Here is a 12,519-nt window from a genome sequence, read left to right as displayed (position 1 = left end):
ATGCATTTCTTACGAAGTATCATAGTTGGAATATGAATGACCTTCAATGAATTGCCTCACTAAAAAATACTGAGGAATATATTTAGTAGTTCACATGATTTCTGTATTTAGTCATCTAAGTAGGTGTCAGACATCTTGAAATATTTACGTGGCAAATCTCTCAAAAACTAAACAGCTCTGTAAACCCCTCCCATAGGGGAAAGAGTTAAAATTTTACTAGACATAGTCTCTTATTTTTAGCCTGTGAATGTAGTAGTTTCTAAAAGCAATGAAGATTCCTATGAATATCACTTTCATGCCTCCAGATAGTTCTTATTCCTCTGTCAGCTTTCTTGGATGCTCACCCCTCAGAAAGTATTGAATTTTATTAAAAGTCCAGGATTCAGGGAAAGCCTTATAGTTCCAAACCAAACATGAGTTTCTCTAAGTGTCACTTATAAGAATATGTACACAATCCTCCCTCAGCCACCAAAAAAAGAAGTACTGATTATACTTAGAAAAGATTTTTTATTTAATGCAGTGAAGGTATAGTCAACATTGCCATTGAACTAAACATCTGAAATTTCATAGAATGAAACAAAAATTAGTCATCCATTAATGGTTACTATCCACTAGGTACATCTGGGGTCACAGAATATCAGGCTTGTAGACATTTGAGCAGACACTGTCAGCGTGAAATGTAAACCTCACACAAGGTATAATCAAAGGTAATTTCAAACAAATTATCCTATCAACAAACTTTCTGTAGTAACATCAACTTCATGGAATATTGTCTTAGCAACATAGAATGATGGTATGCGAATATAAGCATGTCGTTACAAACATGATGCACTAAACGGAGCTTATTGAGGTCAAAGCCTTTCTGTAGAAAGGGATTTAATTGACAATCTTTCAACCATAGTGTATAAACAGATCAAAATAGTTCTATCATAAGAAATAGTATTTAACAACATAGCTTTAAAATAAAAATACTTTAAAAAATCAGCTTTGATGAGATTAAATTTATTGTTAAAGAATTTAGAGAGAAATATATGTTTCTTGCTTCGGTCTTTTCTACATTTTTCCAACATAACCCCCATCTTCACCCTTTCTCAGTCTATTATTAATAAAGTAGTGCAAAACATTCTGTAGCAATTTTAGGCAAGCTTAATCCCCTACCAAGTCGGGGGGGGAGTAAGACATTCTCACCAAATTATTTCTCTTTCCAGAGGTACACTCACTTGAAGTTAGAAAAACTACCACAAGAGTCTTGGGAATGCAATTTTTAAATATAGATTCTATAGTAAGTAGTGAAATCTTTTTAAAGGCAAACTCCCCCTCCCCATAAGCAGTTTATTTTACAAAATAGATTTTCATGCATTCATATTTTCAAGAATGATTATTTTTTTTCTATAAATGAATGTAATGAAACACTGGCGTATCACTTAGCACACTGCATTCTCTACATTACAATTCACACTAATAACAAAAATCATAGTATGCATTAAAGATTTCAGTAATCTAATGAGAAACCACATAACTTTTTTTCTGTGAGGACATGTGAGTATTAAATATTTTTAGATATTCAGGGGTATAATCTGACACCAAAAGCAATATGGATTTAGTTTGCTAGTTATGTTTACTGAAATTTTGCTAATTTTCTAACTTGATACAAATTAAAGTAGTGGTAGGTACAAAAATTCAGATAGGCATTCATTTATAAACCTGGCAGTATTTATGTATAATCCTGTAGAGATTTTAAGGTTTTAGATGGAATGATAGAAGGAAAGTTTTCTTTGTAGGATTTCAGAGTATATCTTTTGAGGGGTGAATATACCTTCACTCATTAGCTTAATTTAGCCTAGTCATAGCTAAATACTTTGCTCAGGAATAAATGTCAGGATCTGAAATCAGAATTTATGTGAAATTGAAATGCATCTGTTCCATTATTCACGTCTTGGGACTCCCTCCTCCCTTTCAAAGTGTGTAAAACAGAAAACTGTAATGTACTTTTCAGATAAAAAATAGTCACATGAAAAAACCTTTAACATGTATGTAGATTTAATCAGGCAAAACAAAGCATTTAATCTAATCTGGTTCTTCCACTTGTAATTAGAGAAGTGTGTATCTCCCAGTGTTACCATTCTTACATTTGTTATTCCAGTGTGTTATATTATTAGCCATCGCTAACAAGGCTTTCATTACAGCAGTAAGTAAACTTTTATCAAATTGATTCTGTACAATGGAAGTATATTTTCAAAGACATATGCCCTTATACACTATTTACAAATTCTCACGATCATTTTTTTAAGAGGTAAAATAAATAAAAAGCAGAAAGAAAGGAAATGCTGCTGAGGCTTGAAGGATTTTTTTATCTTCCCAAGCAGATGCTGGTCTTCTCAGTGCTGGGAGCTAGCTAGCCAAGATTGTTTTTCTTCCTTTTACATGGGCTATGAGAGGGATCTGGTTTCAGTTCTTGGTATTGCACCTGTTTAAACAGAGTTCAGAGAAAGACTGGTCAGGTGGCCACTTTGTGGCAAAGGAAGGAAAGACTGCTTGGAGGAAAAAAGTGCTCACTCTGAAAGCTGTATGAGATCTGCAGCTGGGATACAGAAAACAATAGAGTGATACAGCGAGAGTCTGAGGGAAATCCTGCCAGAAGCTACATGAGAGCCCCAATGTGACCTCTGGTAACAGACTTGGGTTTTCACTGTCCATAAGACATAACATTAAAAGCAAAACCATCTCATCTATTCTGAAGGGATGGATAATGGTTCTTTACAGATTATCGTTTAATATAGGTTTAATATCCAGCTCACTCTCATGTCTGACACTAAAAAACTCAACTGGAACAAAGGAAAAAGGTATCACTGTCACCCAGTTTCAAGATTTTGATAAAAACATTTCTCATTTTACTCTGAAAATAGTTGATTAATGAGTGTTGATTAATGGGCATTAATTAACCTGAAAGGATTTTAAAGAATTGAGATATGCTCCAGTCTTCAAAAAGCCTTCTCCCCCACTCACTGACTTTAAATATGCATCTTTAAAATTCATTCAATTTGTGCAAAGAAGTGTTTTTCTCCCAAATGTCCACTGGCACACTTCGCTTTCATCATCTAATATTCCTGTTTCCTCCCTTCAGGTAATGGTGACTTCCCTTCAGTCTCCAGCTGACCCTTCCTTGTCCCTGAAGGCTCTGGTAGGTTCTTGATGCAACCCCTCTCATTCCCCATTCTCCTCTATGAGTTCTGCTAGGTTAGCACCCCAAGTAGGCTAAATTTCTCAACAGCATGATCAGCAACAGGCTTTATTAACTTTACCTGTCTCTTTAAAACCTTTGAAATTAAAAGGATATAAAGTTAAAAACTAATGCTACCCTACATTAAAATAGTAGTAATAATAGTGAAATCTACATACCACTTGTACATCTGAAGGGACTCTGGAAAGGAAGTCAAGCAGTTCGTTGTTGTCAATTGCATAGGGACACCGAAGCTTTTTTGTAAATTTATTGATGCCTGAAAAAGTGATAGATTATTGAAATCTCCATAGTTTGTTATAGAAAACACATTTCTGGCAAATGTATTAAAGTGATTCGAAGATCTAGATTAAGCTGCCCTTTAGCCTTGAATGAACCAATAAATCCAGCTGTCTCTCTTCCTTCTCTGAACCCTTCCTCTCTCTTTCCCAACCCAATGGCTGCTGTTTTTCTCTTTGTATTTTAGTGGCTTCCTTTGCAGAAAAAAAAGGCACGTGGCAAGAATAGTCAATGACCTTATTTGCTTCTCTCCTCCCCTCAGTGTTACTGTACTTCAGTGTCCCATCTATGATGAAAATTGTCTTCCTGCATTTTGATTGGGATTGTTTTTAAGGCAAGAAGTCTCATTTATTGATTTTCTCTTTTTGAAAAGATAAAATGTGTGTGTGGGGGGGTGGGGGGGAGCGTTGGGAGAGGTGTCACTGTTACGCAGACTAAATGTGTAGAAGACCTTGATTTTATTTCCAAGTTATTTTAAATGAGAAAGGATTTATCACCAGCTTAAAAACAACAACAGCAGCAGCTTTGAAGATGGTGGTATAAAAGGATCCTGAACTCCGATAAACACACCAGATCTACAGTTGCTTATGGAAAAACTTTCTTTGAAAACTGGCTGAGTGAATACTACACATTGGACGAACAAGAAAAGGCCCACATGGAAACAGGTAGGAGAGTCTGCGGCACAATGTCACAATAAACCCCACCCCCGGTGCAACACCTACAGTCTGGAGGGAACTCCAATCCAGAGCTTCTCCCTGAGGAGCATAGGGCTTGAACCCCATATCAGGCATCCCCAATTGTTAATACGTGAGAGAGAAGCCCCCCAAACTACTTCGCTTTTTTTTCTTCGTTTTATTGAGGAATAATTGGCATACTTGACTATATAGGTTTAAGGTGTATAGTATATGAAATGATTATCACAGTAGGCTTACTTAACATCTATCATGGGGCTACAAAACAAAGAAAGGAAAAATATTTCTTGCTATGAGAACTCTTAGTATCTGTTCTCTTAACAACTTTCCTTTATATAATACATCAGTGTTACTATATATAGGAAGTATATATAGCATAATACTCCCTAGGTCCATTCATGTTGACTCAAACAGCAAGATTACATTCCTGTTTATGGCTGATTAATATTCCATTATATAGATGCGTACCAATAATTTGATGGACCCCTAGGTTGCTTTCATGTCTTGACTATTATAAATAATGCTAAAATGGATATATATATATATATATAATGTATATATATATGTGTATATATATGTATGTATATATATATGTATGTATGTATATATATATATATATACACACACATATATGTGTGTATATGTATGTGTGTGTATATATATATATATAGTTTTTTCAAATTAGCATTTTGGATTTCTTTAGATAAATACCCAGAAGTGGAATAGCTGGATTATATGCTATCTCTAATTTAATTTTTTGGAGAACCTCCATATTGTTTTCTGTAGTGCCTATACCAATTTACAGTCTCACCAATAGTGCACAAAAGTTCCATTTCTCCACACCCACACCAGCATTTATTTCTTGTCCTGTTGACAATAGCCGTTATTACTGGTGTAAGGTGATATCTCATTGTGATGCTTTGTGTGTGTTTTTAATCTTCACTGAAGGATGTTTTTATTGATTTTGAGAGAGAGAAACATTGATGGGTTGCTTTTGGTATGTGCCTGGATTGGGGAGAACACCCACAACAATTTTTGGTATATGGGATGACTCTCCAACCAACTGAGCCATTTGTATATCTTCTTTGAGCTAGGACCTGAATAGAAATTTTTCCAAAGAAGACATACGGATGGCCAACAGGAATCTGATCAGGGAAATACAAATCAAAACCAAAATGACAAACCTGTTAAAAAAAAAAAAAAGTTAAGTGTTGGCAAGGATGTGGAGAAAAGAGAATCATTGTACACTCTTGGTGGGATTGTAAATTGGTGCAACCACTACAGAAAACAGTATGCAGGTTCCTCAAAAAATTAAAAATAGAACTACAGTATCATCAGACAATTCCACTTTTGAGTATTTTTAATTGTATAAAATAAACACTAACTCAAAAATACATATGCACTGCATGTTCATTTAGCCTTATTTACAATAGCCAAAATAATGGAAACAACCAAAGTGTTAACCAATGAATGAATGGATAAAGAAAATGTGATATATAATGGAATGTTATTCTGTCATAAAAATAGAACAAAATCTTGCCATTTCCAACTACATGGATGGACCTTGAGGGCATTATATTAAGTGAAATAAGTCAGAGAAAAACAAATACTGTATGATTTCACACATGGAATCTAAAACAAAAATAGCTCATAGATCCAGAGAACAGATTGGTGGTTATTTGAAGAGGGGATTGGATAGTGGGCTAAAGAGGTCATAAGGTACAAAATTCCATTTATAAATAAGTCATGGGGATTTGATGAATACCATGGTGACTATTGTTAATAATATTGTAATTGCATTTTTGAAAGTTGCTAAAAGTGCATTTTAAAAGTTCTCATCAGAAGAAAAAAAATGTTTCTATCTCTGGCATTGGGATTTTTAGAAATCAGTTTTTCTTTTAAATTACAAGAAGTGTACATTAAATTCTTGCAAAAGATGCTGCCATGATTGACTAATTTGGATCACAACAGCCAAGAATCATTAGAGACAAACAACATCTACCCATGCTAAGTTACTCATTAGTTAATCCTTTGTACTACCTGGAGAGTCAGTGTGGATAAAGGGTCAATGCAGGTGAAATGTCAAAATAATGTATAAAACTTAGAAGTATCTATTCTACATATTCTGTGTTATCTTACCTTATAATAGACAAATATGCAAATTGACCGCACCTTCGCTACGCCCAAGCCACGCCCACCAACCAAGCCCACCAGGAAACCGTTGCAAGGAAGCTGGGGTGTGGCGGAGCTCAAGGCCGGGAAAGCCGCCCGAGGCTTTTCCCGCCTTGGGCGCCAGCGGGGTGCCTGCGCCAATCGCAGGAGACCACTGGGGGTCGGCTCCTGCGATCGGGTAGCAGGGATGCTGGGTGCAGCTGAGCCCAAGGCCACCGCCCAGGGCCAAGCCCGGACCCTGAAAGAAGGCAGAAGGCGGTGGCCACAGCCAAGGCCTGGGTCCCCGTTGCCGGCAGAAAACTGGTGCAGGCAGCCAGGTGAATGAAGGTCTATTGCACGAATCTTCGTGCAAACAGGCTACTAGTAATGTAGAATTTCAATGTGACAAGTCTATTCTTTTAAATTTATACTAGAGGCACAGTGCATGAATTCATGCACCAGTGGGGTCCCTTGGCCTGGCCTGCGGGGTCGGTCTGAAACTGGCATCCCCCAAGGGGTCCCAGATTGCAAGAGGGTGCAGGCCAGGCCTAGGGACCTCAGCGGTGCATGATCAGGCCGGGGAGGGACCGTGGGAGGGCTCCAGGGTGTGTCTGGCCTATCTTACTCAGTCCTAATCAGTTGGACCCCAGCAGCAAGTTAACCTACTGGTCGGAGCGTCTGCCCCCTGGTGGTCAGTGCACATCATAGCAAGCGGTTGAATGGCCTTAGCATATTCCACTCTGACTGGTTGAACAGATGACCAGACACTTAGCATATTAGGCTTTTATTATATAGGATTGCACTTAAATTACCAAACATAGGCACATTGAAATATATACTGGTAAACAACTGTATATGAAATCAGTAGTCTGGTAAAACCTGAGCCATAAACTAGAACTTTGTGGCTCTTCTTGAGGGTATGCAGCAGAGTAATTTTATTCCTGTGTCCCAATGTGAGGCCCCTCTGAAATTTCTGGTTAATATTTCAGCAATCACTTACCACTAAAGGAATACTGTTCTTGTTTCATTTCATTGAATGAAACAAGAGGCCCAAACACATTCTCTAAAAATTACATTTAAGACTAGCCAGTGGCTCCCAAGTTACAGAGCCAGATGTCTGCCATGGGCTCCAGCTTCCAGGAACCTGGGAAACCTTGGCAAACGAAACCAGATTCACCACCTATCACAACCTAGATGGCAGGAGTGGCCCTCAGTTGGTTAGGGGTAATAACTGCCAAATGCTCTACTCTAATTCCTTCACAATAAGAGCATCTGTTTTAAATATCGGAGAAAAGAATGCAAGATGAGGGCTGGAACATACACTAGGGAAAAAGAACATGGTGGAAAATGCCTTTTCCCTAGCATAGCGAAAGTACTGTCTTAGGTGAAACTGTTTCTTTAAACTATAGAAATTAAGAAAAAAAAACAAATAGTCACTATTCCCATTACCCCTCTCTCCCTACCCAAGATACAGAGGTAAGGTTATGTATGATAAGTGATAAGAGGACATATTCATGATAGGAAAAAGGCCAAAAAAATTAGGGAGAAAGGAATCTTAAAAGTGGAGGGCTTAGAGACATCTGACCCCCTTCTCCCTTTATTCCAGTATAGTGCTTTAAAGCCTTAAAAAGAACAAAACATTCTCTTTGATCTTTTTGTTGTCAGTATGAGCACATGTTGTCTGGAGTTAAGGCCCATTTCGGTTCTTTACATTTTGTATAAGTTTAGCAATCTTAGGTGTGTGGAGACCAGGGACAAGTAGAGAATTCTACTTCTACCCAGTCTTGTGTATGTGCATATCTATAATAATAAAAAGAGAAATATGTAAGTTGACCATACCTCCGCAGCGCCCACCAGCAAATCAGGAGGGAATATGCAAATTAGCAGGACAAAGATGGTGGCGGCCCCGCACCCCAGCAGCTCCAGGCGTGGAGCAGCTGGGCAGGGCAGGACGTCTGCTATGAGAGGGATGGCGGGGGGCGGAGGGAGCTACAGGAGCGGTGCTCTGGCCGGAGCGAAGCGAAGCCTCCGGCCGGAGCAAAGGTGGAAGGCGGCCAGAGCGAAGGCCTGGGTCCCAGGTGCTGGAGGAAAACCAGTGCCGGCAGCCAGGTGAAGGAAGGCTTATTGCACGGATCTTCGTGCAATGGGCCTCTAGTCCTATATAAAAGGCTAATATGCAAATAGACCTAATGCCAGAACAACTGAATAACTGGTTGCTATGATGTGCACTGACCACCAGGGGGCGGGGGCAGGACATGGTGGACGTTGGCTGCGGTGAGATGATGGCGCAAGTGAGCATGGGCGCCAGACCAAGGCAGATCACCAGCTGGTGTCATCAGGGTGAGCCGCTGGTGGTTATTGAAAATTCTTTGCTCCTGTGTGCCACAGTCCTGCCCAGTACTCGCACCTGCTGCCAGCGCTGGACCTGCTAACACTAGCCCTGCTCAAACCCGCAGCTGGCACTGGAGCTGCCGCTCACACCCACTGCCGGTGCCCAGCGCCAGTCCCGACCACTTGGTGCCATCAGCAGGTACAAGCAGCAGCTGCAGGCCCTGATCACCCCTGAGGGCTTCTCCACCTCCCCCTGCTCCTGAGGGGCTATCGGGGCAGCAGCCGCCGCTTGTACCCACTGCTGCTGCTGGCCCCAATCACTCTGCACCGTCAGCGGGTGTGAGTGGGGCTGGTGCCGTCAGCATGTGGGAGCAGTGGCGGCAGACGGAACCAGGGGCCATGGCAGGAGGGGCCAGACCTGCCCCTGTGCCTACTATAGCCTCGCGGCCCACAGTTCCTTTCAAGGTGCACGAATTCATGCACTGGGCCCCTAGTGTATATATAATATGTATGTATGTATGTATGTATATAATTAATGTCATAGTTTTATATATTAGTCAATCTTGGAGATTAAGAATTTTCCAAACCAAGAGTTTTGTCAGATATAGGGGAGAGGGAGGAACCTCAAAACGATCAAGAATGCTGAAACTTGGTACACAAAAACTGTTGGCATGCAGCATAACTGCATTAAAAATTAGGACCCAAAAGTATTTTTAAAGGAGGTTTTTGCAAAAGCATTCTTATTTAGTACACATAAAGCAGGTTTCTTGTTCCTAAGCAGCCTGTCAATGACAGGGACCCTTTTCTGTATCCTACAGGTGACCTCTTAAACAGGTGGCCATATATAGTACCATGTTTACAGACACTTCCACAAGACAAAGCACCATAGCACAAAAGCATATTGTCCTGAATTCACCATATGGCTCGAAATGCCTCTGTTTACGTGTAAGTGGTGAAAATAAATCAGAGTGATATCTAGACAGAGCTACTCTTTGATGTATGAAGAATCTGCACAGCTACCTGTTTATAGTATGATGGAGCCTATGGTGCCAGATAAGAAAAATGCATTTTGCAGGTAGACTTAAATCGTTATACTGTTGTGATTTTTAACCGACCTGTCTCTTTTCATCATGGAGTAGCTTCATGACCATAAATATACGGAACTACTGACAGTATAATTCATCCCTTAAAAATAGTTTGTTCTTAGCAGCTAAGACAGTTAAAAAAGAAAAAAAAAAAAAAAAAAAGGCTTTACTTACCCCAGACAAGGACAATGTATCTCAGTGGAATGAAGTACAGGACGACTGTGAACACACAGAGGGCGACGATGGCCAGCCAGCTCAGGAATGGGACCGTCCAGTTGAAAGTACTGAATGAGAGGTTAACGTTAGCAATCTAGCATTTCTTATCAGGAAGGGAGGGGGCCTCAAAAGATATTTAAAGGAAATAAGAAATTATACATGATGTGGATAAATGTTAGTGCTTTTGTTCTAATTTCCTGGTAATGTATGTTATATCATTTGGAGTGGGGTTTGTCCTGGGCAGTTTTTGATCCAATAAAGGATGATTATTAAGAGATTTTCTTTCAGTACTGTATCTCAGCATAATTTAGGAGTGGTTCCTTAGTTTTGTAGCATATGGCTTGCTTATTGTCTTCCTAGGTCAAATGTTTAATATTTAAATTTTTTTTTTTTTTTTTTTTTTTTTTTTAGTAAAAGAACCAAAGTTGCATCAATCTGATTGTCTTGTTTTCAATTACCTTTAGGGTCTGGCTTTTTGGACTTGATCATTTTCCTCCCATGGCTAGAGTGAGCGACCTGTAAACTGCCAGGTAAAGAATCTTGTCTTCCCTCCCTTACACCTGTGCTTCCCTTGCTTCTGCTGCTTGTGGAGAGAACAGAAGGCTGAGGGTCTGCCTGCTCTCCGGGGGCGCAGCTCAGAGCCATCCGTCACACTGTTCCTTGTGTGAGGGCACTGGCTCTTTCCTCAGAAAACCCTTCTCTGGGCAGCTTCACGGAAGGGCTCCCTGTGTTCTCTCTTTCTCCTCTTGGAAGAGTAAGTATCCAAGAATCCTTACCAGTGTAGCTAATGTCAGGGGAAACAACACTGTCCTTTTCTATTTCCACAATGCATTGTGGAATCTAAATCTAGAATATGATCCCCATTCAAGAAAGTTGTGGAATGAATAATAACAAAATGCAATTATAGAGGCTTTTTACTTTGTACTTAAAGATTGCTTCTGAAGCTGCTTTCTGAATAGATGCATTATATTCCATGTGACTATAGGGGAATTTCTCTTTTTAATATTCAAAAGATTATTGTGCAGAAAAGATGGCTGCACCTCAGCCTATACTTATACTTGTATTTGTATCACTACTGTACCTATGGAAGTTCTACAAAACCCAGTTTACCCAAGTCTGGTCCACAGCCAGGATCTGGTCCTAGGCTTCAACTGGCCCTCATATTTTCTAGCCAGCACCTATTCTGAGGTCTCTTAGCACCCAGAGAGATTAAGAACCATTTTCCCTAAGGCATTCACTAGCCTGACCAGAGAGCTAACCCAGGTCTTCTGGTATCAGTGAGATGCTGCCATCAGGTAAACACCCAGTATACCTCAGAGAAAGGACAACACTCAGTAGGGAAAGGCCCCATTTAGGACTTCACCCTGTGCTTCATGGACAGGGTGTGGAGAACAAGGGAATGTTCTTAGAGATGAAGAAAAAAACATTGAGAGGATGAAGGGAAAAGAAAGACGTGGGAATCAATTTTCAGAAGTCTAAGACTGATCGTTGCTTCTAGGCACGTTTGGGAGAGGGAGGCTGTTCTGTCTAATGTGATATGAGAACATGGAAACTCAGCATCTATGCATGTGTGGAAATGTATTAAATAAAAAAATGACATGAAATAAGACTCATTATCCCTTGAAACATCAAAGGCACTAAATGAATGATTCACACCTTTAAATAACTTACTCCTCTCAAATTCTGTGTATGCCCAAGGAGTCAAATCTGCAGAACACTTTGGGTTATGAACAATAAACAGTAAGTGGATATATGAAACTAGGAAAATGTAGGCTTAACCGGATATACAGCACCCCTTCTTGAGTGGGCCAGTTTTTACATAGTTCAGTAGTCATATGGGGCCTTAGTATATTTTTACTGATAATCAGTTGTTGTAAATCACCTTATTGTTTTTATAATTAAAGTATTTCAAGTAAAACACAAGTAATGTAAAATTAAGAATGTTTCTTAATTTTACATTAGGTATTTCCTAAGGCAATTTTTTAAAAACATCCACAGAATTAAAACAATTTTTAATGGCCAAGCATTAGTTTATTTCATCTATAATATCTTAGCTATATAAATACACAAATTTCAAAGTATATTTTGGTAGGGTGCTATATATAATATGACTTACAAAAAAATTTAGATTTGAAAATATAGCTCAGCCAATAATAAAATGTGTGTCTTCCTTACCCAAAATCCTCATTTTTGCTTAGTTTATTTTTTTCTATTATGAGTTGATATTCTGTTTAAGAACAAAGTCTTTCACTGTGAAAATGTGCTAAAATTTAGAACCGTGTTATTTCTCCAAAGCTACAAGCATGATTTCTTTCCAACCAATATGTTCTAAATTTCAGGAAGGAAATTGACAGAACTTTCAAAAAACCAAAGACTGACAGAAACAAAGTAAATAATGACGAAACTGAGCAATAGATCACCCAGAAGGAGTGTCCCCTGCCAAAATGAATTGGCATTTCACCCTCTTGAGAAACAAATGGACACTCTGTCTCCACAGAAGGCCAGGGTCCACATGTCAACATCACTT

General features: G+C 39.2%; 1 protein-coding gene and 1 long non-coding RNA gene across 3 annotated transcripts in view; one reads left to right on the top strand and one right to left on the bottom strand.

Moving 5' to 3' along the window:
* Positions 1-490: 490 nt before the first annotated feature.
* The window catches only part of MCTP1 (multiple C2 and transmembrane domain containing 1), a 447,676-nt gene continuing 435,647 nt past the window's right edge, over positions 491-12,519 (bottom strand). The window contains exons 21-23 of the mRNA XM_054715060.1: positions 9,951-10,060; positions 3,400-3,497; positions 491-2,467 (exon numbers count right to left, since the gene is read on the bottom strand). Coding sequence (XP_054571035.1) covers positions 2,396-2,467; positions 3,400-3,497; positions 9,951-10,060 — 280 coding nt within the window. The 3' untranslated portion in view covers positions 491-2,395. The remainder of the gene's footprint in view (positions 2,468-3,399; positions 3,498-9,950; positions 10,061-12,519) is intronic.
* Positions 3,944-12,518, top strand: LOC114230181 (uncharacterized). Of its 2 annotated transcripts, none has more exons than XR_008555850.1 (3): positions 3,944-4,182; positions 10,457-10,522; positions 12,332-12,518. It is a non-coding gene; the product is annotated as an uncharacterized LOC114230181 (long non-coding RNA). The 2 variants fall into 2 exon arrangements; XR_008555851.1 differs by lacking the exon at positions 3,944-4,182 and adding an exon at positions 9,589-9,636.

This window comes from Eptesicus fuscus, chromosome 4 (genome assembly GCF_027574615.1).
Source record: "Eptesicus fuscus isolate TK198812 chromosome 4, DD_ASM_mEF_20220401, whole genome shotgun sequence".
NCBI classification, from domain to species: Eukaryota; Metazoa; Chordata; class Mammalia; order Chiroptera; family Vespertilionidae; genus Eptesicus; species Eptesicus fuscus.
This window is presented reverse-complemented; position numbering and strand designations above follow the sequence as displayed.